The 27,018-nt window shown below is 34.5% G+C and overlaps 1 protein-coding gene across 1 annotated transcript in view; it reads left to right on the top strand.

Annotated features, from left to right (window-relative positions):
• Positions 1-27,018, top strand: part of ST8SIA4 (ST8 alpha-N-acetyl-neuraminide alpha-2,8-sialyltransferase 4) — a 103,202-nt gene that overhangs the window by 22,994 nt on the left and 53,190 nt on the right. The window contains exon 4 of the mRNA XM_068535679.1: positions 15,446-15,739. Within this exon, the coding sequence (XP_068391780.1) occupies positions 15,446-15,739 (294 nt within the window). The remainder of the gene's footprint in view (positions 1-15,445; positions 15,740-27,018) is intronic.

Raw genomic sequence — 27,018 nt, 5'->3', positions numbered from 1 at the left:
GTGATGTGAGGTAAGGCTCTAACTTTTTCTTCCAATCATGTCACTCCTTGGATAAAAAGATTTTATCTACAAGAGATATTTTTTTTTAAATGGAAATGACAATGACTTGACAAACTATTTTAAATTTTAAAACGTTGTTTTAAAATGACTATCCCATTTTCTAATTTTATTGATTTGAGTCCTCTTCCCTTTTTTCTTGATGAGTCTGGCTAAAAGTTTATCAACTTTGTTTATCTTTTCGAAGAACCAGCTTTTAGTTTCATTGATCTTCACTATTGTTTTCTTTGTCTCTATTTATTTCTGCACTGATTTTTATGATTTCTTTCCTTCTACTAACTTTAGGTTTTGTTTGTTCTTCTTTCTCTAGTTGTTTTAGGTGTAAGGTTAGGTTGTTTATTTGAGATATTTCTTGTTTCCTGAGGTAAGATTGCATTGTTATTAACTTCCCTCTCAGAACTGCTGTTGCTGCATCCCATAGGTTTTGGATTGTTGTGGTTTCACTTTCATTTGTCTCTAGGTAATTTTTGATTTCCTCTTTGATTTCTTCAGTGGTCCGTTGGTTGTTTGGTAGCATATTGTTTAGTCTCCACATGTTTGTGTTTTTTTTTAGTTTTTTTCTTGTAGTTTATTTCTAATCTCATAACGTTGTGGTCGGAAGAGATGCTTGATGTGATTTCAATTTTCTTAAATTTACGGAGGCTTGCTTTGTTGCCCAGCATGTGGTCAATCCTGGAGAATGTTCCATGTGCACTTGAGAAGAATGTGTATTCTGCTGCTTTTGGATGGAATGCTCTTTAAATCTCAATTAAGTCCATCTGATCTAATGTGTCATTTAAGGCCTGTGTTTCCTTACTGATTTTCCATCTGGATGGTCTGTCCATTGATGAAAGTGGGGTGTTAAAGTCCCCCACTAATATTGTGTTACTGTCAATTTCCCCTTTTATGGCTGTTAGTATTTGCCTCATATATTGAGATGCTCCTGTGTTGAGTGCATATATATTTACAATTGTTATATCTTCTTTGACTGATCCCTTGATCATTATGTAGTGACCTTCTTTGTGTCTTATAGTAGTCTTTATTTTTAAAATCTATTTTGTCTGATATGAGTATTGGTACTCCAGCTTTCCTTTGATTTCCATTTGCATGGAATACCTTCATCCGTCCCCTCACTTTCAGTCTGTATGTGTCCCTAGGTCTGAGGTGGGTCTCTTGTAGACAGCATATATACAGGTCTTGTTTTTGTATTCATTCATCCAGTCTATGTCTTTTGGTTGGAGCATTTAATCCATTTACATTTAAGGTAATTATCAGTATATGTATTCCAATTGCCATTTTCTTAATTGTCTTGGGTTTGTTTTTGTACATCTTTTTTCTTCCCTTCCTCTTTTATTCTCTTCTCCTGTGGTTTGATGACCACCTTTAGTGTTGTGTTTGGGTTGCTTTTTCTTTTTTGTGTGTGTATCTATTGTAGTTTTTGGGTTTGCTGTTCCCGTGAGGTTTTGATATAGCAGTCTATGTATGTACCAGGTTGTTTTAAGTTGCTAGTCTCTTTCCCGCCTAGAGGAGTTCCTTTAGCATTTATTTCAAAGCTGGTCTGGTGGTGCTGAATTCTCTTAGCGTTTGCTTGTCTGTAAAGCTTTTGATTTCTCCATCAAATCTGAATGAGAGCCTTGCTGGGTAGAGTATTCTTGGTTGTAGGTTCTTCCCTTTCATCACTTTAAATATATCATGCCGCTCCCTTCTGGCTTGCAGAGTTTCTGCTGAGAAATCAGCTGATAATCTTATGGGAGTTCCCTTGTATGTTATTTGTCATTTTTCCCTTGTTGCTTTTAGTATTTTTTCTTTGTTTTTAATTTTTGTCAGTTTGATTACTATGTCTCTTGGCATGTTCCTCCTTAGGCTTCCTGCCTGGGACTCTCTGCACTTCCTGGACTTGGGTTACTGTTTTCTAAAAATGCAGTATTATAAACAACTACAGTTTCTCATCTGTCAATCTAACAAGGATATTTAAAATTCTTAGTATTCAGCATAAAGTTATACTGATGTTGGCACTCCTTTGAAATGCTTTTAAAAATATAGATTGATACAACTTTTCCAAAAATCAGGTTTATAATGTCCCCCAACCCTTAAAAATAGTAGATTCCTTTATTTACTATTTCCAGTTCTAGGAATCTACCCAAATGTGAACAGTTGTTGAAGTATGAATGCATTTTATAACACACAGCAAGAAAGCATGAGTAAATCATTGTACATCTGGATGATTAGTCATTCAACACATGGAAAAGAGGAATCTCAGGCAAAAGGACCAGTAAGCACAAAGACAAATGCTTTCAATGGTCTTGTGATAAGGCAGTGTTTGGGACTACTCTACTATTAGGTTCATATTGAAGGACAATGTGGAAGGGGAAATGGCAGGGTATGTTGGCCTTAAATAATGAAGGATCGTTTCACCATGTTAAGGATTTACATGGTATCCTGTAGTCCAAGAGAGGTCCTTACAGTTTATTGGTTTATTTGTTTGTTCTTGTTGGGGTTTTGTTGTTGTTCTTATTATAAGCATAAGAGGAATGTAAAGGTATAGAAGCATGAGCATATTTGCAGATGGAAGGACCATGATAATAAATAAATCAAAGGTAAGAAAGAGAAAGAACACTCAATAAGGAAGATACTAGAGGAGGCAAATGTGATGAAATCCAAATCATAGGACAGAGTAAGATGATACACTTCAATGGTAAGATTCATACTAATGTAAAATATGGTAGAGATCATCCTTTCCTGACATCAAAGGAGCATTAGCAAATGGGCAGTTGGTCATTCCATAGATTTTCAAAATATACCTTCAGTTTTGGGTTTAAAGCATTTGTTATTTGTCTACTATTAAACTCATCTGTAAGTGGACGTCAGCCCAAAATATGTACTCCAAAGCCAAACACAATTGAACTTTTCAGTACCTATTGTTTTCAGGTGATACATAGCATAGCTTTGATCTTTCTTATAATTTTTTCATTAATTCCTTCACTCTTTTATTCACCTATTTATCAGGAAGATACAAAAATGGAGATCAATTCTTTACATCTGACATGATTGTAGTCCTGTAAAGAAAATAAAGTAATGAACTGATAATGCACAAATTGCTTTATTAGAGGTACTCACAGAACTAGGCACTGATAATGAGGCAGAGAGGATACATAAGCTGGATGGTCAAGGATGATTTCCTGAGAGAAACAACACGAATTAAATTATGGTAAAAACTGAAGAAGTAAGGAAAGGAGAGAAAAGAGAGTGAGACCTAGTCCAAACTGGATCTATGATGCACCAAGGAACCTGGATGTAGGAATGAGTGGCTTTTCTGGGCCTGTGAGTAGTTTCAGTATGATGGAATAGAAGGTTGTGTGGGTCAAAAGAAGCAGGTAAGGCTGGAGAGGGAAGCTGACAGGTTATGCAGAGTCCATTGTATCTTGCTAAGGAGATTGGATCTAATTTATCAAGTAGTCTGTGGAGCCACTCAGGAGAGGAATGTCATGATCACATTTAAATTTCAGGAAGATTTTTAGGTGATCAATTACAAGGGGGACAAAGATGGGAATACTGAAAATAGTCTAAAGATGGAGATAATGAGGGGGAAAGTAAGATAGAGACAGTGGGCATAGACGGTAGAAGGCAATTTAAGAAAATCAAGAACTTTATGAATTGTATAATACATGGAAAGGGTAAATGATAGTGAATATAAATATGGCACGTTTTAAAGTGTAACATTTTTTGGATGATGGAAAATGAGTCTTGAATAATCCAAATTGGTTCCCTTTGGTTCCTCTGAAGAAGTTAGGCTTAGGTTAACAAACCACATTTTTCCATAGAACAGAGAGTCTAAGTGACTTTCCTGAGTGTATATGGTAAGTTGAAGAAGGAAGCAACAACAGAACTTTTTTCTCTCATACTCAAAGTCCAATACTTTATTTTCAAATGAAGATTGAAAGCACTTATCTTTTAAATTAGAAATAGCAGTCAGTGCTGCACTAGAGTGTGAAGTTTTTAGTTGTATGTTTATTCTGAAATGTGAAGACCAGTGAGAAACGGTCTTAATTAGTGTACATTTCAAATTTTCGTGACTTAGCATGAAAGACAGAAGAGGGAAGGCCATTTTAATGTCTGACATTTCCACAAACTACCAGCCATTCTTCAAAGTCTAGGCTAACAAAACAAATTGAACAACAAATAAAATCACACACACACAAAAACTGGTAACTGTGTGAATGGTAACTATGTGTGGCAATGATTTCACAATATGTACATATATAAAATAATCATGTTGTATACCTTAAACATACATAATGTTATATGTCAATTATATCTCAATAAAGCTAGGGGAAAAACAGTAAAAAATTAAATAAACACCAAGCTGACTTTATAATGTTTAGCATTTTCTCCAGTCGTGGTCTGTGGACCATCCTGTGAGAATTCCTTTCTTTTATTAAGCACTTACTATGTTCCAAAAATATATGTCAAAATATTCTAGAGACAGATCATCAACCAGGAGACTCATGACCTTTTCTCTCATGGGAGCTAACATCTTAATCAAATGTGATAAACCTTTAAATCAGGTAAATCTAGTTTCAAGTTCCATCTTTTCCATCTAATTTATATTCAGTCTTAAGTGATTTATTTACTTCTCTAAGCCCCAGTTTCTTTATGTATAATATGAGGAAAATAATCTCTATCTTCCCTTTTTTGTGAGTATAGAAGTAAATGAGATAATGTGTGTGAAATTGTCTAGAATAAATCCAAGTACAAATCAGTTATTCAATAAATGTAAATTTTTCTTCCTTTTGATGGTTTAGGATTAACATATTGGTGGTATTGTATATTCATGGTAATAAAATTATATCTGTGACCCAGGTACACAGAAGATGTAAATATTTGCACTAAAATGGTCATTGTTGCTAAGCAGTATATATTCTCCCAAAGAGTGTAGTTGAAATAATACTCATGAGAGAGTTCAGAAACTTGGATCCTCTTGCTGGTATTGCCAGTAAATATAGCTGTGTGACTTTGAACAAGTAATATAAACCATTTTGAGCTTCAGTTTTCCTGATATGCCAAATCTAGCCATTGAACTAGTTGGACTCCTAAATTCCTTTCTGGCTCTGAAACTCTATGACTCTATTTTCGTATGATTCAGTAGACAACTTTGGAATAGAGCCTGTCAACTTGCATTGTTGTGTGATTTTTTTTTTCCTTCTGGTTGCCATGTTCTATGAATAAATTTCCTTTTCATCAGTCAGCTTGTGGAAATAGCATTCTCTACTTAATACTGTATCCTCTAATCTGGCTTTTTGTTTCCTTTGGTCCAGGAGTGTTGCCTTTCCTCCTGATGTATGCAAGCCAATGTTAAGACTTAAAATCAGGGGAAGGGTATCACTTCTTAGCCAAAGAAAAACAAGACTAAGTTTTTGTCTGTTTGTTTATTTTTAATTTTGGTTGAAATATAGTTGATTTACAATGTCGTGTTAGTTTCAGGTGTACAGCAAAGTGATTCAGATATATATATATATATATATATATATATATTCTTTTTTTACATTCTCTTCCACTCTAGGTTATTACAAGATATTGAATATAGTTCCCTGTGCTATACAGTAGGTCCTTGTTGGTTATCTATTTTATATATAGCAGTGTGTATATGTTAATCCCAAACTCCTAATTTATCCCTCCCCCCCCTTTCCCCTTTGGTAACCATAAGCTTGTTTTCTATGGAACAAGACTACGTTTTAATGATTCATATGAATTATTGTAAGTATGATGAGGTCAGAGCCTTGGGAATTCACCATATGTACAAAATATATAAAGAAGAACCAGTGAATACAAGCATTATCAAAAGGGAGAGAAATTGTTTTATAGCAACATCATTTAGTATAGTTTTGGGGAAAGGACCTTGACATTTTTCTGGGAGATAAGATCTCCTACTTCCCATATCTATTTCACTGGCATCCATCAAAATTCTTAGAACCACAGCTTGACTTATGCCATTACTGGAAACTTTTATTTAAAATATTTCAAATATTTGGTATGGTACCAAATGTTAATAGTGATTATATTTTAGAGGGAGACTTACAAGTGTTCTATATTTGAAAAGTATTTTAACTTCTCTTTTTGTTAGTGTTTGTATGTGAACACAAATGCTGTTTTTAAATTGGAAATGAAAACAATTTTAATTTTGAAAATTATGTTAAAATTCTGGAGTATAGATAAGAAGAGTGATATATATGGGAGTTAGGAGATTTGGGGTCATGTTACAGCTCTAGCACTACCTGAGTGATATTAAGCAGGAAATATGTTTTTTGTTTAAACAAACACATAAAAATGCAACTTATAGTTTTGTAGTCTAGTTCTGAATATTCTGTCATTAGTGTCAAGTGTAGTGTATGTGTGCGTGGGCGGGGGGAGAGGGAGAAAATGAATATGTATTTTGGACAGTGAAAATCATTTGAACCTGCCGTATCGTGCAGTAAATTTTGGACTCATCGTGTTTTAGATACAAAGTTGGATTTAAATCCCAGCTCTGAGGATTTGTAAACTGAATTTTTTTTTCCTCATTTGTAGAATATGATTACTTATACTTAATTATATGGATGTTCTTTAAAGTTTGAATAACTTAGATATGTATAGTATCTTGCATAAGGTAGTAACTGATAGCTCTTCTTATGTTTAGTGAATTATATAAATGATCAGACTGAACAACATGGTCTTGAGTCAAAAGCATGTGATCCTATAAAGAATTGAGAGGGATTTTTCTATTGTGATTAAGAATTGTTTAGAAAAGCAGTTCAAAATTAGGGTCCCATAATTATTTCTTAAGTACTGGTATCCTTTGGCATAAATGTATGGCTCCTAAATATGACGATTTTAAAAAATAAAAAACATTTATTTGAAGTTTAAAAATGGAAGCAGTGGTTCCATTAATTTGTAGTCACATTAATTCAACAAGTATTTCTTCATTCAACAAACAATTATCAAGCAGCCACTAGATGACAAGTTCTGAGGGGCTCCACTGGGTATTAAGGATATAAAGATAAATTACATGGTCTGTTCTGTTTGGAGCTTGCAGTCTGATGGAGGAGACAGACATGGAGAGAGGAATAACAAAATAGTACAGTGACAGTAATAAGAGAACTAAGAACAAAGCATTGCTGCCAGGGAGACAGAAGGAACTAATTATAAAAATGAGTGAAACTAAGTTTTAAGGAAGTTCAGTTTGGGACAGGAAAATAATTCCCTTTCCAGGAATGTTGTATTTGTATGGATATTCTTGCCCTTATTCTTGGCATACATCATTTTACCGAAGCATTGTGTGAATGTGCCTTTCATGCTTTTTAAGCTTCGATGACTGAGATCATTAACAATAATCCTACTTACCTTTTAAACATGTACATACATTCACATTAGTGAAACAGATTGTATTTCTTGTTGTAATTTAAATAATTCCAACTTAAAAGGATGACTTTTTTCAATTTTTGTGTATTTTAGTTAGCACACCTTCTGAGAGTTAAATATTTTAACGACTACAGTTAAAATGCAGTTTTCAGCTTAACACATATTTATTAGTACCTTTTGTGTTCCTTAATTCACCTCCCAAAACACACACTGTATCAACTTTCTAATGAAACATGTTTAACATGTTTAACAGAACATACATGTTAAAAATAAAAATTGAAGTGTTTGTACAGGGAATCAGAAGATTTAGTGCAGAGCTCACAAACTGACAGCCTCAGGGCCCAAACCAGGTGGTAGATATGTTTTCTTTGGCATTTATCATCACAAGCCCATGAGACTCTGTCTCCTTTAAATGGGGAAATAGCCCAGCAAAATTGCCCATTTTTCAGAGTTATGTTAACCTGTGGCCCAGGGGCCTGTGAATTTTCAGGACTTGATTTAAACACTCAGCAGCACTCCTAGAAGACTGAGAGATCAAATACCATTGTAAACAGGTTCTCAATTCACCTACACAGAGTAACCGTCATTATTATTATGGTTAGCTTGACTAATTGCATTAAAGATATCAACCTTATACAAGCAACTAAATGTAATCAGGTTTCATACGTGGTAGAATAAAGATATAAGTAAATATTTTAGAACAGTGCAGCAGAAGCAATTAGTTCTGCCAAAGAAATCATGTGAAACATTGCAATGGATATTAACCTTTGAGTTTTAAGAAAAAATAGGACTTTTTGAGGTTGGAGGCTAGAGTGTCTTAGAGAGGTAGTCATTTCAGGCAGAGGTATCATCATAAATAAAGGGACACAGACAGAAAAGTACGTGGAGTAGTCTGATGCCATTGGGATCTAAGACAGGCAAATGTATAGAGAGAAAATTCTGGAAAGTAAGTGTAGGGGCAAATTATGAAAGCCCTTGGACTGATATCACTGAAGGTTTTTGGTTAGGATAGTGTTGTGGTCAAATGTGCATATTAATAAGATGATACCATCCTTGAAACAGAGAATGATCAAGCTGGAGTCCTTGTGTTACAGAACTGGTTAGAGCAATGTTTTTCAGTACTGTTTAAATAAAAATGCATAGCAAGAAATACAACTTACATCATGATATACTCCTGCTATTGCTTCCTCAGCTACTATTACTACACACACACGTAAATCTGAAATAAATTTCCATAAAATTATGTGCATGGAACACTGTCATTTTCTATTATAGACCGTTTTGTTCTTTTTCATTCTTTAAAAATTGCAGATCAATTCATGATCCACCAATTGTTCCAGCTAACAGTTTGAAAAATAATTAATTAGGAAATTATTCCAATGATAGTTCAAAAAAACATGGTGGTACCTAAGCTGAGAAAATATCAATAGAAATAGAGAAGAGAGAATATATTCAGGAGGAATTTTCTGAGATGAATTTTTAGGGCTTTGTGATGAACCAGATATGGAAGATAAAAGAATTATGGAGATCAAGGCCTTTCCACCAGTCAAAATGTTATTTTCTACTAAACAAAGTATGAGAAAGATCCACTTAGAATAAATATGATGTAATGAATGTGAAGTTGCCTTGGCCTACCTTGTGATATTAGAAAATGAAACATTCATTTTTATCCACTCATGATATGATACTTTTCTGAATGCTTGATGGTATCAGAATACCTAACTCTTCTGAACATTATACCAACTGTCTTTCCAGGACCAAGTGTCAAGTAAATTATATATACTAAATTAGAAATCATTTTTCAGTCTTGGATTATACTTTCAAAAAAATGAAAAGAAAAAATATATTTATAGTTTAGAGCGACAAATCAAAAATATTTTTGTTTTCTTAAACAAGAAAGTTAAATGTCAACGCACTGTTACTGTGACAGGTTTGCTGGTGTAATCACTAAAAGTTAGAAAACTCAGGTATGTTTCCCACAGCCACTGTGATGACCGCATTGTACTTAGTTTATTAACACCATGAATTGCAAAGAGAAAATGTTATAGTTCTTCTGCCTGGGTTTTCTGGCATGGGTAATTAAAGTATCAGCCATAATATTTCATGAATGCTGTTTCTTTCCTTTTAATGTACAGCATAATTTTTAAGAACGTAAATTCCATGCTGAATCAGTTCTCTTCCCTCTGTAAAACAGTAGTAACTGCTCAGCAACCACTGATCAATGGAGTAGTCCAGTTCCCTGACTAGGACAAGAGTACTTGAAAATACATTCTAAGATCTTGCTTCGTTTCCCACCCCCTTGTCTGAAATATGCCAATAATGAATTTTTACCCGAGACAATGAACAGGGAATTTCTCAACAGCTGCCAGAATTTCCTCTTCATACCCCCTTCAGAAAAGTAGAAATGATCCTTCATTTTTAATTACAAAGGAAGGATTTAGAGGGTTTCCTTAATATTCCTTTATTTGCATTTTCCAGAAACTTGACACTTATAATAATTCAAATAAATATTAGTCTTGCTACTATATATATTCACTTTTGTGAAAAAGAAAACAATCACATGCATGCAAGTTTATTTGATTTAAGCACAATATATCCATTCCTTGGCATACCTTTCCCTCTCCCCCCCAAAAAACTAAGTTATTGAATAATATCTGTGCAGTTGTAGCAAATTTGCCCAATAACTCTATTTTGATTTTGACTGAAGTGTGGGAATGACATAGTCTAACATATTTCTCTGGTATTTGGATCTTCGTTTTCTAGAATGAGTTTAATTTTTTTTTCATTCTGTGATTTCCGTAGAAATAATATGACACTGTTCTTCTCACCCTTGCCAAATACGTAAACAAATCTGGGTTTGTGAAAAACGTCTCTCTTCTGTTTAATCACTTAGTTATTTTCATGATATGTGTCATTTTTGTATTTATTTCTATCAACTTGAGGATTTGTTTACTTTGTTTACTACATAGTGGTATACAACATATAAGTCATCTGTTAACCCTAGGCTTCATATTTCAAAAAGTCACATCAATTAGATATTCAATCCTTTTACCAGCATTTTTTGAAAATCCTTTCCCTCAAGAGATCTGAAATATAAGTATTATTTTTATGTGTTAGATACCTAAAAGCCCTTTGTTTAATAACTGCTCAGGATTTGGGGAATGTCATGGCTGAATGGACTTGTATAATATGCTTAAGACCAAATGGTAAGGCATTCTTTCTCTTACAGGAAGGTTGGGGTGAAACATGAACATACAGACATTTTTCGCTGATTCTGAAAGAAATCAATGTATAAGTAGTGTCAATTAAAACTCTTGTCCTGGAGTCATTTTTAAATAGTTATGCTTTTATTTTATATGTGCTACGTCCTTGGACATGTTTCCTAATCACCTTGACCTAGTTCCTTACCTCTAAGTGGAGATAATACTACTCCTTACCTCAAAGTATTGCAAAATTATTGGTTTCGGGTCTACTATCCTCACCTCAAGAAAGTCAAAGAGGCTCATAGGTTGCATGTTTCAGCTTCCCCTAGAAGTTTTGAGAGGGTAACCACAAAGCCTAAAACAAAACCAGGTATTAGAGATTCTTTGTTCTCTTTCTTGGCTCTTCAAGCTCAAAAACAGGATGGGAGCAGATAGGAACCATATGCTTCCTCTGAGGGCAGAAAAGAGAAGAGGTTATCTCTCATTTCATAGTCAGTTGACAAATGTGGTTCCATTGGCAACGATGGTTTGGGCTGAGGGATTTCAGTGTTAGTACAGAGAAACACACAATGAGATTGGCCAACAAAAAAAAGGATGTGTTTGGAAAATTGTGTGATGGGAACTTGTCTGAACATTAACTAATGGTGAGAAAGAACAGAGATAAGGCTGTAGTGCACTCAGTATTGTTCCCTTCTCATTTAATCTATGTTGTATGTGTAAAGAAGTAATTAACCATCTCCTATATCACAGTACATGCTGTCGTACCTCAGTATCTCAGATGACTAGTTCTGTAGGTAGCACAAATGTTTAACACACACTGTGGGATACATAAGCATGTGGCTAATTGAATGAGTATTATCTTATTGCTATTACTAATAATAATTGTCAAGATCATATTTTGGCCAGGTTCTATCATTGTAAACTAGCACAAATAGTAAGATAGCTGGAAAAAGAGTTCTGAGTACTGTGAAGTATTTGCGCAATGAACTCTCAAAGCATATCTGTTGAGCTATTGAAAGAGGGACCTCCTAGTTGCTTAGACTGTTGAGCCATGACTTAAGGGACATGCAGAGAATACTAACAAATCTAAGAGATATGTCTTGCTAGAGAACTGAGTGGTCTTAAGCACATGAAATAAACACACATACATGAAATAAACACATCTTTCCTTAAATAATTAAGTGAATTAAAATTTATTAAAAACATTTTATATGGCTGTGAAATAGATGAAAGTGCCTTCAGTTCTGCATAAAAGGAATGCTGAGAGGCACATCTAGTTTGAGATCACAGAAGAAATTTCAGAGGTCTAGAGCAGGGGTCCGCAACCCCTGGGCCATAGACCGCTACTGGTCCGCGGCCTGTTAGGAACCAGGCCACACAGCAGGAGGTGAGTGGCAGTCGAGCAAGCAAAGCTTCACCTGCAGCTCCCTATCTCTCCCTATCGCTCCCCATCACTCTCATTACCGCCTGAACCATCCTCCCCCCCACCCCATCTGTGGAAAAATTATCTTCTACGAAACCAATCCCTGGTGCCAAAAAGGTTGGGAACCACTGGTCTAGAGTACAAGTGGAGCTAGCTGCCTTCCCAAGGATTTTTAATCAGTGATGGAAAATAAAAACAAACAAATTGAAAATCGGGCAGCTTAGAGTAAACAGGGAGTTTGGCCAACAGACCTAATTCTGTGTATATGTGTTCATGTTTTTGATATGTCACAATAGTTGGTCAGTACAACAATTTAATTTGGCTAAAGAAACAGAACTTGAGTGTATTAAATATTCTCGTGCACTCGGTAGTTTTGACTCACAGATATCCATCACTTAAAAATTGGGCACTTCACTTTTATGAGATTAAGAATAACATGTGAAATAATGCTTCATAAATGCTTGCTACACATTCTGGATACTTTTGATGATTGTAATCCCTGAGAAGATTTTTTAAAAAGGAAAGTGAAGAATGTGTGATTGCAAATCTATTTATAATCTTGCTCAATCAGCAGTATTGCTACTAGTAACGCTGTGAAGTTCACAACAAGTCTACTGAATTGCTGGAGTGTAACACAGCTGGTTGGTTATTTTGGCTTCCTTAATGCTTGCCCTGATTATGTGACATTCAGCTAATTATATGACTAGATATCTAACTCAACCACAGAGAAGTTAATTTGCTGGCCACATGTGGACATGATGTTAATCTTTCTTTCCAGTGGAAAATTAGACATAGTCACTCCAAGGAAAATGAACAAGCAGTCTGTGGAGCCAGCATAGTTCATATTTTACAGTGTGTCCTTCTGTCATGCTATTTCCAGTACCTCTGTTTCCATCCCTCACAAAGTCTGGTTGGGCTGTGATTAGGTCATAAAAACTTTACGGTAAAGCTCAGGTGGATTGATTACTCTTTGATCTCCTGGTGCTCTTTCAGTTTACATCACAGCCATTTAGCATTCTTTGACTACACCAAATATATTGGTTCCTCTCCTAGATCCAACCCTATTCTCCAGAAATATTGTTATTCTGTTCGTTTCCTTTTGCTTCCAAGGTGGAAAGTCCGTCTTTCAGCACCCAATTTTATTGATGACTATCTTATTAGCTCTTAAATGGCACATGGCCAGACAATCCTGTTTCAGAAACATGCTGAATCAGTCCTAAAAGAGTGGGTGTTAGCAAACATGGGTGTGGAGGGGCTTTTAAATATGTCATAAGAAAAAGTAATGAAAAGCATGAAGTAATGAAGTGATTTTTTTTTCCTGAAAAGATAATTCAGTGGGATGCTATTTTGGCTTGCTTTAACAGGGTTGGCTCTGATTATTTTTACAATTATAGAGAAAATGAAGTATAGATATTTTTTCCTATGGTAGAAATCCTCTGAAAAGAATCGCTGAGGAATTATTACAGCAAAAAGATCTGTCTGAAGCCATCTCCCATGATAGGAACATGTTAACTGTCATGTTAACAAGTGTTGTTTATTTTTTACCTGAGGAAGGAGAAGTGTTTGTACCAATGTTGTTCAGAAAGCATTTCCTCACAGTATCCAAATTCATCTTCTAATCAGCTTGCTTAGAATTTTAGACTATTTTTAAAGTTGGTGTGGAGCACATTTTAGGACTTTAAAAATTATCATGTCCTCAGTCTTCCGTGAGTTCCACTGTAAAATGTTCAGTTTGCTTCTGTTCACATGTAGCTGTTCTTTCCCAGGGCAGTCCCATTCCTAATATTCTTACTGTGAGGGGAGTGAATAATAACTAATCTCCAGTAGTGCATGGATCATGGATAGAGACAAATAAATACTCTATCATATAATATAGTGGGTATAATTAAAGTTATATAACTTGAAAAGATTATTTCTAAATAATATGTGTTAACTTTTATTTGTTTTCTCTCAATAGGTTATCCTAGATAACATAGACTTTGCTTAATTGTGTGAGATGAAAGATACTTGTTGCGTTATATAAATGTTGTCAGAGATCTAGGAAGTAATAAGATATATTAATTAAGAGAGGTAAGGAAGGATATATAAACCAGTAATTTTAATAGCAGAGCACACACTTTACTTTCTAATTAAATTTAACTTGTTTGAGAATTTAATTAGTGTGGCAAAATGCACAAGGAAGAGAAATGTGAGAAACTTTCATAATGCAGTCAAACCTGCAAAAATGCAGAATGAGGAAATTAGTTTCTCTTCCCTTCCCTTGAAAGGCTGATATAAACAACGAAAAAGAAAAGAAAAAAATCTGTGTGTGTGTGAGTGTTTTCATGAATGTATAGATTCAACTGATTTTTTTCCAAATTAGTAAACTCTTGTTTGTTAAAAATCTAATTTTTCACTTATCAACTAATTAAAATGTGCCCTGTTTAGCAAGTTAAAATATTGTAAAATTAAAAAGCTTTTTTTTAAGTTACATCAAATCCACAGGTCTATGTGACAGAATCAAAGAAGCATCACAAATTGGTTAAAGGCAAAATTCAAGGTGCTTTCCAAAGCTTCCTTGTAATACAAGAATGAAATCAGGTTACGAGAATAAAATCTGACCCAGGTACTTTCTGAGGCCCTGGAGCTTTGGTAGTGAGAATAGGGCAACAAATTGTCCCTCCTCCACAAAGGGCACATGGCCTCTTAGTAGGGAAAACAGGCATTTTGAGGAACAGAAAGATATTTGATCCTATAGTAGAGGCTTTTCTGCGTTAGTTAACATCTCAAAAAGGCATATTAAATGTGATAACTCCATTTTTCTCCCTTTTCCTTCACATTTAGGCCTATAGAAGGCAATTACAAATATGTATGTGGAAAACGTCATAAGGAGTTATATTTTTCCCTTAACCTCAGGGTACAGAAAAGCCATCTCCACTTAGTTATGTTCATAAGCTTGTCAAAATGACTTAAGCTTGACAAGTGGTGCAGATTGGAGTATCAGGTCAAGTGTGTTTTACTTACTTACGGAACAGCATGTGGTTTAGACTGCCTACTACATGGCAGAGCTCTTGTGAATTTACCATCATAAATTCACCTATTAGGAATTCATATCATGTGGTTTTATGAAGATAACAGCAATGAGTATTCTTCGACAGCAGAGTGAATTAATATAAATGACAATTTGAGCCCCATTACTAGGAGTGCACATCTTTATTGAAGACAGCATTCCTGAATGTGTGGTGACTTACTGAAAATGTAATTTTACCAGGCAGATTATCTTTTTTTATTTCCACCTGGTGAAAAAAAAAAAAATGCTCACTCCCCATTCTTCTTTTCATGCACACCATTTTAGGAGTGACTGTTTCATATTTACTTTTCATTTGTCCATTAATTTTTTCCTCTTCAGGTGTAATCTAGCCCCTGTGGTGGAGTTTGCTGCAGATGTGGGAACTAAATCAGATTTTATTACCATGAATCCATCAGTTGTACAAAGAGCATTTGGAGGCTTTCGGAATGAGAGTGACAGAGAAAAATTTGTGCATAGACTTTCCATGCTGAATGACAGTGTCCTTTGGATCCCTGCTTTCATGGTCAAAGGAGGAGAGAAGCACGTGGAGTGGGTTAATGCGTTAATCCTTAAGAATAAACTGAAAGTGCGAACTGCCTATCCATCACTGAGACTTATTCATGCTGTCAGAGGGTAAGTGTCTGGAAAGGACCAGTCTGTCCTTGGCACATGGTACACATACTACACATTTTCCCTAGACAGGAAGGAGCCTCAGTAACTTCCCAATGGATATATGTTTCCATTGTTTTATAATGGCTGCTCTGTTTACCAACTTGAATTTCGTTTACGTGCTGTATTATTTTAGCTCATTCTCTTTCTTGAAAAAGCAAATATTTGAACTTGGCACTTATTTATATCTGCTCATGAAGAAACTACTGATTTTTATATTTTGCTGTGTTAAAGAGTAATAAGAATTCATAGTATAATTCATGAATTTGGGGTAAAAACTACCAACAGAAGTGCTAAATGGCTAGTGGGCAATATTGTGGAAGCTTAAACGTTAGATGTATTTAAGGAGCAATTAAGTCCCATCTGTAGTTAAGAGGCCAACTAGTGGTAGAGAAGGCTGGCTGAGATAATATGCCTTAATGCTTCCCCCCAGAAGTCATAGATGACATTTTTATGAATTAAGTCAACATTTCCCTTTTATTAATACAAGCTCAAAAGAAAGACCTAAGAAGTAGACTCTTGTTTAAAAGTGGTAAATGACCAAAAGGCTAAATTCAGTCATGCATACATATAAGTGTGTGAGATATGTAACACAAAGATAAGCAATACTGTATATTTATTAGATATCTCCTTAATGTCAAATGCTGTAGATTCGCAATGGAAGAGCTGATCACTGCTTTAAAGGAATGCATAGGCTTTATGGTAGAAACAGAGGCATGTATAGCTAGGTAAGGTATAAACAAATGGTAAGGGGGTATATTGTCCAAAGTGTAGAATTTGTTCCTCAGGTTAGCAAAGAAGTCCTAAAAAATCTAACATTTGAACTAAACTTTTAAAGCAGAAAATGATTTTAAGGAACTTTAAAGCGATTCTCAGGGGGAAAAAGAGAGGGAGAGAGAGAAGAAACCAGAAGGAAATGTATTGCATCATTAGAGCAAACTGAGGCAAGAAAATAATTAAATACACTGTAGACTTGTGGAATAATGGAGTCCATTGTGGTGCATTGGAATACAAAGTTGGAAAAATAACTTGTGATCTGGTTGGGAAGATAATCATGAAGCACAATTAGATATGTGAATTTAGGAGAGTAAATCTTGTAACTACAGACTCTGTTGACAAGCAGAGGTGCTAGAGATATGAAGGCCATTTAGGCTTTTGATTAATTTACTCATAAGATGATAAAGACATAGGGCAAAAATCAGTGGACATAAAAAGGATGGGCAAGTTCAGGGGACCAAGTAAATACAATGGCTAGAAGTCCTAAAAGAAAAAGCTTTCAAAACCCAGAGTTAAAAATAGTTTGCTTTATATACTGTCACTGGGACTGGACTAAGGTGTTTTCATTTTGTTTTGTTTTGTTATTGAGATATTTTCCTTCAAGGATTTACCATTTCCTTGTTTAAACCTTGAGACAGTTTTTTGAATTGTTATTCTGCACGCAACTAAATTGCATTCTTATAATCAGATCCTGGTTATTCAGCATTCATTCTCTTGACATTTGGCATGAAGTTTCAACAAAGTAACATAAAATAATGCATTTGGAAGATAAGCAATTTTTTTAAGCAACAGAGTCCTGAAATTACAATTTGCGTCTGAAAAAAAAAAAGTGCGTTCTTGATAGAGAGCAGCTTCATAACGTGTTGTTCTAAGAACACATCTTTTTACTTTTTTTAAGTTTTTATTGATTACATGTACTGCAGATATTTTTCCCAGTCTGTGGTGTGCCTTTTCACTCTCGTAATGCTGTCTTTTTGATGAACAAGAGTTTAATTTTAAAAAAATCTAATTTGTCTATATTTTTTCTTCTTTTAAAAATTGTGGTAAAGTTTACACATAACATATAATTTACCATCTCAACCATTTTTAAGTGTACAATTTAGTGCTTTTAAGTACATTCATACTGTTGTTCAACTATCACTAACATCGATATCCAGAACTCTTTTCCTTTTGCAAAACCGAAACTCTATACTACCTGTTAAACAATTACTTCCCATTCCCTTCTCCCCATAGTCGTTGGAAATCACGATTCTACTATCTGTCTTTATGATTTTGACTACTCTAAGTACCTTATATAAGTGGAATCATACGGTATTTGTCTTTTTATGACTGGCTTATTTCACTTAGCATAATGTACATTGTTTCTTGTGATTTTTTTTAATTTAAATTTTGATTTGTTTGACATTAGTATAGCCACTCCTGTTCTTGTATTACCATCATTTTTTGGGAGGGGGGGGTGTGTATGTGTATGCGTACGGTGAAACATTTGAATTTCTTTCTTTTTTTAAAAAAATTATATACTTTTTGAGATATGTATTGTCTAACAAATTGGATTATTATTATGGTGAACCTAAAAAATAACATATCTGGCATAGTGAAGTGGGTTTTTTTTAATGTTCCTTTTTTTTTTTCTTTTTCTTATTAATCATCCATTTTATACACATCAGTGTATACATGTCAATCCCAATCTCCCAATTCATCACACCACCACCACCACCACGCCTGCCACTTTCCCCCCTTGGTGTCCATACGTTTGTTCTCTACATCTGTGTCTTAATTTCTGTCCTGCATACCGGTTCATCTGTACCATTTTTCTAGGTTCCATATATATGCGTTAATATACGATATTTGTTTTTCTCTTTCTGACTTACTTCACTTTGTGTGACACTCTCTAGATCCATCCACGTCTCTACAAATGACCCAGTTTCGTTCCTTTTTATGGCTGAGTAATATTCCATTGTATATATGTACCACAACTTCTTTATCCATTCGTCTGTCGATGGGCATTTAGGTTGCTTCCATGACCTGGCTATTGTAAATAGTGCTGCAGTGAACATTGGGGTGCATGTGTCTTTTTGAATTACGGTTTTCTCTGTGTTTATGCCCAGTAGTGGGATTGCTGTGTCATATGGTAATTCTATTTTTAGTTCTTTAAGGAACCTCCATACTGTTCATCATAGTGGATGTATCAATTTACATTCTCACGAACAGTTCAAGAGAGTTCCCTTTTCTCCACACCCTCTCCAGCATTTGTTGTTTGTAGATTTTCTGATGATGCCCATTCTAACTGGTGTGAGTTGATACCTCATTGTAGTTTTGATTTGCATTTCTCTAATAATTAGTGATGTTGAGCAGCTTTTCATGTGCTTCTCGGCCATCTGTATGTCTTCTTTGGAGAAATGTCTATTTAAGTCTTCTGCCCATTTTTGGATTGGGATGTTTGTTTTTTTAATATTGAGCAGCATGAGCTGTTTATATATTTTGGAGAGTAATCCTTTGTCCGTTGATTCATTTGCAAATATTTTCTCCCATTCTGAGGGTTGTCTTTTCATCTTGTTTATGGTTTCCTTTGCTGTACAAAAGCTTTTAAGTTTCATTAGGTCCCATTTGTTTATTTTTGTTTTTATTTCCATTACTATAAGAGGTGGATCAAAAAAGATCTTGCTGTGATTTATGTCAAAGAGTGTTCTTCCTATGTTTTCCTCTAAGAGTTTTATAGTGCCCGGTCTTACATTTAGGTCTCTAATCCATTTTGAGTTTATTTTTGTGTATGGTGTTAGGGAGTATTCTAATTTCATTCTTTTACATGTAGCTGTCCAGTTTTCCCAGCACCACTTATTGAAGAGACTGTCTTTTCTCCATTGTATATCCTTGCTTCCTTTGTCATAGATTAGTTGACCATAGGTGCATGGGTTTTTCTCTGGGATTTCTATCTTGTTCCATTGATCTATGTTTCTGTTTTTGTGCCAGTACAATATTGTCTTGATTACTATAGCTTTGTAGTATAGTCTGAAGTCAGGGAGTCTGATTCCTCCAGCTCCGTTTTTTTCCCTCAAGACTGCTTTGGCTATTCAGGGTCTTTTGTGTCTCCATACAAATTTTAAGACTTTTTGTTCTAGTTCTGTAAAAAATGCCATTGGTAATTTGATAGGGATTGCATTGAATGTGTAGATTGCTTTGGGTAGCATAGTCATTTCCACAATATTGATTTTTCCAATCCAAGAACATGGTATATCTCTCCATCTGTTGGTATCATCTTTAATTTCTTTCATCAGTGTCTTATAGTTTTCTGCATACAGGTCTTTTGTCTCCTTAGGTAGGTTTATTCCTAGGTATTTTATTCTTTTTGTTGCAGTGGTAAATGGGAGTGTTTCCTTCATTTCTCTTTCAGATTTTTCATCATTAGTGTATAGGAATGCAAGAGATTTCTGTGTATTAATTTTGTATCCTGTAACTTTACCAAATTCATTGATTACCTCTAGTAGTTTTCTGGTGGCATCTTTAGGATTCTCTATGTATAGTATCATGTCATCTGCAAACAGTGACAGTTTTACTTCTTCTTTTCCAATTTGTATTCCTTTTATTTCTTTTTCTTCTCTCATTGCCATGACCAGGACTTCCAAAACTATGTTGAATAATAGTGGTGAGAGTGGACATTCTTGTCTTGTTCCTGACCTTAGAGGAAATGCTTTCAGTTTTTCACAATTGAGAATGATGTTTGCTGTGGGTTTGTCATATATGGCCTTTATCATGTTGAAGTAGGTTCCCTCTATGCCCACTTTCTGGAGAGTTTTTATCATAAATAGGTGTTGACTTTTGTCAAAAGCTTTTTCTGCATCTATTGAGATGATCATATGGTTTTTCTTCTTCAATTTGTTAATATGGTGTATCACATTGATTGATTTGCATATATTGAAGAATCCTTGCATCCCTGGGATAAATTCCACTTGATCATGGTGTATGATCCTTTTAATGTGTTGTTGGATTCTGTTTGCTAGTATTTTGTTGAGGATTTTTGCATCTATATTCTTCAGTGATATTGGTCTGTAATTTTCTTTTTTTGTAGTATCCTTGTCTGGTTTTGGTATCAGGGTGATGGTGGCCTCATAGAATGAGTTTGGGAGTGTTCCTTCCTCTGCAATTTTTTGGAAGAGTTTGAGAAGGATGGGTGTTAGCTCTTCTCCAAATGTTTGATAGAATTCAACTGTGAAGCCATCTGGTCCTGGACTTTTGTTTGTTGGAAGATTTTTAATCACAGTTTCAATTACATGACTTGTGATTGGTCTGTTCATATTTTCTATTTCTTCCTGGTTCAGTCTTGGAAGGTTATACCTTTCTAAGAATTTGTCCATTTCTTCCAGGTTGTCCATTTTATTGGCATAGAGTTGCTTGTAGTAGTATTCTCTTAGGATGCTTTCTACTTCTGCAGTGTCTGTTGTAACTTCTCCTTTTTCATACTTAATTTTGTTGATTTGAGTCCTCTCCCTCTTTTTCTTGATGAGTCTGGCTAATGGTTTATCAATTTTGTTTATCTTCTCAAAGAACCAGCTTTTAGTTTTATTGATCTTTGCTATTGTTTTCTTTGTTTCTATTTCATTTATTTCTGCTCTGATCTTTATGATTTCTTTCCTTCTACTAAGTTTGGGTTTTGTTTGTTCTTCTTTCTCTAGTTCCTTTAGGTGTAAGGTTAGATTGTTTATTTGAGATTTTTCTTGTTTCTTTAGGTAGGCTTGTATAGCTATAAACTTCCCTCTTAGAACTGCTTTTGCTGCATCCCATAGGTTTTGGATCATTGTGTTTTCATTGTCATTTGTCTCTAGGTATTTTTGATTTCCTCTTTGATTTCTTCAGTGATCTCTTGGTTATTTAGTAACGTATTGTTTAGCCTCCATATGTTTGTGTTTTTTACGTTTTTTTCCCTGTAATTGATTTCTAATCTCATAGCGTTGTGGTCAGAAAAGATGCTTGATATGATTTCAATTTTCTTAAATTTACTGAGGCTTGATTTGTGACCCAAGATGTGATCTATCCTGGAGAATGTTCCGTGTGCACTTGAGAAGAAAGTGTAATCTGCTGTTTTTGGATGGAACATCCTATAAATATCAATTAAATCTATCTGGTCTATTGTGTCATTTAAAGCTTGTGTTTCCTTGTTAATTTTCTGTTTGGATGATCTGTCCATTGGTGTAAGTGAGGTGTTAACGTCCCCCAGTATTATTGTGTTACTGTCGATTTCCTCTTTTATAGCTGTTAGCAGTTGCCTTATGTATTGAGGTGCTCCTATGTTGGGTGCATATATATTTATAATTGTTATATCTTCTTCTTGGATTGACCCCTTGTCATTACATAGTGTCCTTCCTTTTCTCTTGTAACATTCTTTATTTTAAAGTCTATTTTATCTGATATGAGTACTGCTACTCCAGCTTTCTTTTCATTTCCATTTGCATGGAATATCTTTTTCTATCCCATCACTTTCAGTCTGTATGTGTCCCTAGGTCTGAAGTGGGTGTCTTGTAGACAGCATATAGATGGGTCTTGTTTTTGTATCCATTCAGCAAGCCTGTGTCTTATGGTTGGAGCACTTAATCCATTCACGTTTAAGGTAATTATCGATATGTATGTTCCTATGACCATTTTCTTAATTGTTTTGGGTTTGTTTTTGTAGGTCCTTTTCTTCCCTTGTGTTTCCCACTTAGAGAAGTTCCTTTAGCATTTGTTGTAGAGCTGGTTTGGTGGTGCTGAATTCTCTTAGCTTTTGCTTGTCTGTAAAGCTTTTAATTTCTCCAATGAATCTGAATGAGATCCTTGCTGGCTAGAATAATCTTGGTTGTAGGTTCTTCCCTTTCATCATTTTAAGTATATCATGCCACTCCCTTCTGGCTTGTAGAGTTTCTGCTGAGAAATCAGCTGTTAACCTTATGGGAGTTCCCTTGTATGTTATTTGTCATTTTTCCCTTGCTTCTTTCAATAATTTTTCTTTGTCTTTAATTTTTGGCAGTTTGATTACTATGTGTCTTGGCGTGTTTCTCCTTGGATTTATCCTGTATGGCAGTCTCTGCACTTCCTGGATTTGGGTGGCTATTTCCTTTCCCATGTTAGTGAAGTTTTCGACCATAATCTCTTCAAATATTTTCTCAGGTCCTTTCTCTTTCTCTTCTCCTTCTGGGACCCCTATAATGCAACAGTTGTTGCGTTTATTGTTGTCCCAGAGGTCTTTTAAGGTGTCTTCATTTCTTTTTATTCTTTTTTCTTTTTTCTGTTCCAGCGGTGAATTCCACCATTCTGTGTTTCAGGTCACTTATCCGTTCTTCTGCCTCAGTTATTCTGCTGTTGTTTCCTTCTAGTGTAGTTTTCATTTCAGTTATTGTATTGTTCATCTCTGTTTGTTTGTTCTTTAATTCTTCTAGGTCTTTGTTAAACATTTCTTGCATCTTCTCGATCTTTGCCTCCATTCTTTTTCCGAGGTCCTGGATCATCTTCACTATCATTATTCTGAATTCTTTTTCTGGATGATTGCCTGTCTTATTTGTCTTTGCATGTGGGGTATCTCCTTTGTCTTTGCATGTGGGGTATCTTTTTTGGTGAGTTCCAGTGTCTTCCTGTTGATGATTGTTCGGCAGCCAGTTGTGATTCCAGTGCTCTCGAAAGAGGGAGTGAGAGCATGTCCTTCTACTCCGCCATCTTGAACCAATCTCGAAACATTTGAATTTCTTTCTCATTTCCTTTGTGTGTATTGTAGAGCTGTTTTCTTTGTGGTTACCATGGGGATTTCATTTAAAATCCTAAAGTTATAACACTCTTATTTGAATTTACACCAGCTTAACTTCAATAACATACAAAATGTTCTTTCCCCACCCCTTTCCATTGTTGACATCACAAAATTATGTTTGTATATATAGTGTGTCCCAAAACATAAACTAATAATTTTTTTAATGCATTAGTGTCCTAAATTATGTAGAAAACAATATTTGGAGTTATAAACCAAAGTTACAGTAATACTAGATTTTTACACTGAATTTTTTTAATGTATTAGTCTCTTAAATTATGTAGAAACAAACGAAAAATAGTTATGAATCCTTGTTACAGTAATACTAGTTTTTATAATTGCCCATGAATTTACCTTTAGTGAGATCTTTATTTTTCCACACATCTTCTTTTTTGATATGTTAAAAGTTGAGTATCATTGATTCATAGAAAAATAAAGAAGTCACTCTGTCCTATCTTACACACACACACAGTCACTCTAACACACACATACAAATATATACACACACGTACACACACACTCCAATGATATCTTATTAAGTTTAAAAAAAAATATTTTGAAGTACTCCTTGACTATAGGAAACTAATAAGAAAATTTAAGATTACTGTGGATTAGTAGTTTTTTTAATAGACTATTTTTAGAACAGTTTTATGTTAACAGAAAAAATTGAGAAGATGGTGCAGAGATTTTCCATATACTCCCTGCCCCCACACATACATAGTCTCCCACATTGTCAACATCTTCCACCAGAGACCTACATTTGTTACAATTAATGAACCTACACTGATACATTATTATCACCCAAAGTCCATAATTTACACTACTGTTCAGTCTTAGTTGTACATTCCATGTGTTTTGACAGATGTTAAATGACATGTATCCACGATTATAGTATCTTATAAAATAGTTTCACTGCTCTAAAAATCCTCTGTGCTCAGACTCTTCATTCCTCTCTCCCCATTAACCCATAGCAAGCATTGATCCTTTTACTGTCTCCATAGTTTTGCCTTTTCCCAACTGTCGTATTGTTGGAATCATACAGTATATAGCCTTTTCACATTGGTTTCTTTCACTTAGTAATATATGTTTAAGTTTCTTCCATGTCTTTTCATAGCTTGATAGCTCATTCCTTTTTAGAGTTTAATAATATTCCATTGTTTGGATGTACTAGTTTGTTTATCTGTTCACCTATTTCTTCCAAGTTTTGGCAATTATGAATAAAGCTGCTGAAAACATCTGTGTGCAGGGTTTTTGGGTGGACATAGTTTTCAACTCATTAGATTGCTGGACCTTATGATGAGTATGTTTAGTGTTGTAAGAAATTGATAAACTGTCTTCCAAAGTGGCTGTACCATTTTACACTCACACTAGTAATGGTTGAGAGTTCCTGTTGCTCTACATCCTCACTGGCACTTGGTGTTTTCACTGTCATTTTGGTGATTTTGGTCATTCTAATAGGTATATAGTGATATTTAATTGTTTTAATTTGCATTTCTTTTATGACATATGATGTGGAACATCTTTTAATATGCTTATTTGCCATCTGTATCTCTTCTTTAGTGAGATATATGTTGAAGTCTTTGGCCCATTTTTTTAGTCAAGTTGTTGATTTTCTTACTGGAGAGTTTCCTGTATATTTTAGATAACTGTCCTTTATCAGATATGCCTTTTGCAAATATTTTCTCCCAGACCATTGCTTGTCTTTTCATTCTGTTCACATTGTCTTAATGAAGTCCAGCTTATCAATTATTTCTTTCATTGTTTACACCTTTGGTATTGTATCTAAAAAGTCATCACCAAACCTAGAGATATCTAGATTGTCTTATATATTATCTTCTAAGTGTTTTATAGTTTTGCATTCTACATTTAGATCTGTGATCCATTTTGAGTTAATTTTTGTGAAAAGTGTAAAGTTCTTTGTCAAGATTCATTTTTTTAATGGGAATGGACAATAGTTCCAGCACCATTAGTTGAAAAGACTGCCTTTTCTTCATTGTATTACCTTTGCTTCTTTCTCAAACATCAATTGACTATATTTATGGGGGTCTATTTCTGGGCTCTTCATGTGTCATGTGATCTATTTGTCTATTCTTTGCCAGCACCATATTGTCCTGATTACTGTACCTTTATAGTAAGTCTTGAAGTTGGGTAGTGTCAGTCCTCTGATTTTGTTCCTCCATCAATATTGTGTTGAGCATTCTGGGTCTTTGCATCTCTGCATAAATGTTGAAATTAGTACTTTTGTTCCTTAGATTCTGGTTTATATTTCTCCATTTACTACCAACAGCAAAACACTTAATAAGAAGCATGGTTGAAATAGAGCATTTTCAGTAAATTAGAATCTAAATAGGATTATATATGATTACCAACAGTGAATTCATATCGCCTTTTACATTTATTTTAAACATAGAAAGTGCAGAACCTTTTACTAATTAGTTCATCAATACTCTCCTTTTATGTTTTGTCTTATTTACTTTTCTTCCATAAACATTATAAATATAAACTATTTCACTATTTCCTGAACAGTTTATTCCAAAGAACAACAGAGCCAAACTTCTGACTACTGGTGAAGTTAATGGTATGCTTTCTTTTGATTACTATATTTTAGGTATTTTTGAGAAGACTTATTTTGAATTCTCCAGAAAGAACTTAACTTGCGACTTTCCTGCTTACACAGCTACATCTTTCCCCTCAGGGTCAAGTGATTGAGTTCTAAACTGTGGCCCAGGGTATAAAAAGTAGCTCTAAATTTGCCTTTCACCTTTCAAATACGTTGGAAATTTGTACACATGATGTATGTGAAAGGTAATTTCATTTATGGAACTAGTGAAATTAACACATTAATGCATGCAAATGTAGCATTTCAACATAATGTTTGTACTCCACAAAGCTACTACAACTCAGAAAGAAAATAAGGAAGTGGGAACACTGATGAAACAAAGAAGACTCACATGATATGAAAGCAAGAGCAAAATCCCCAAAGATCTGTTCGTTAAGTATCATTTTTAAATGTCTCTGAAACCCTGTGGTTAATACAATTCAGGAAAATAGTTTAGAGAGTTTCATATCCTCTGTTGATTACCAGAGTTTGTTGTCTCTCGTGACAGGTCTTCATGCAGTCCATGCGTTTTACCGTGCACATAATCACAATGTTAAAATGCAAAGGTCCTTCCAAATACTGCAGTTACAAGTAGAAAGTTTAAGTGATTTGGAAAGCAAAAAAGTCCTTGAACACTATGAGAATCCTTTAGTTTTCATATCGTCAAGCCTCATCATTTAAACTTTTTCCTCTCTGAAAAATTTGATGGCTTACCAACTTTAAGCATCCATTTAATTGTAGATTTTTTCAAGCTCTGAAAATATAACTATCAATCACAAAACTCAGTGATGTTTTTTAATGTATGGTCATTCTTCCCAAGCCATGTTAAATGAAACAGGAAGGGAAGATATTGCAAGATTCTAATTTTAAAACAGTCTTACCAAATAATGAAAGAGTAGTCTAATGGGGACAAATTTTAAAAACTATAATTACAAATTAAAGTGAATACATCAATGTATTACACTGGTTTAGGATTGCAAGCTTTTCATTCGTATTTATTCAGAAACCCCACATGTCCAATATTATTATTATTATTTTGTAATTTTCTTGTGAAGAATGGAACAATTTTCATAACACTTTAAGAGTGAAGAGGGGATTTTG

Source organism: Eschrichtius robustus, chromosome 2, assembly GCF_028021215.1.
Source record: "Eschrichtius robustus isolate mEscRob2 chromosome 2, mEscRob2.pri, whole genome shotgun sequence".
In the NCBI taxonomy this organism is placed as follows: domain Eukaryota; kingdom Metazoa; phylum Chordata; class Mammalia; order Artiodactyla; family Eschrichtiidae; genus Eschrichtius; species Eschrichtius robustus.
Note: the sequence above shows the minus strand (reverse complement) of the source record. Positions and strands in the feature narration are given on the sequence as shown.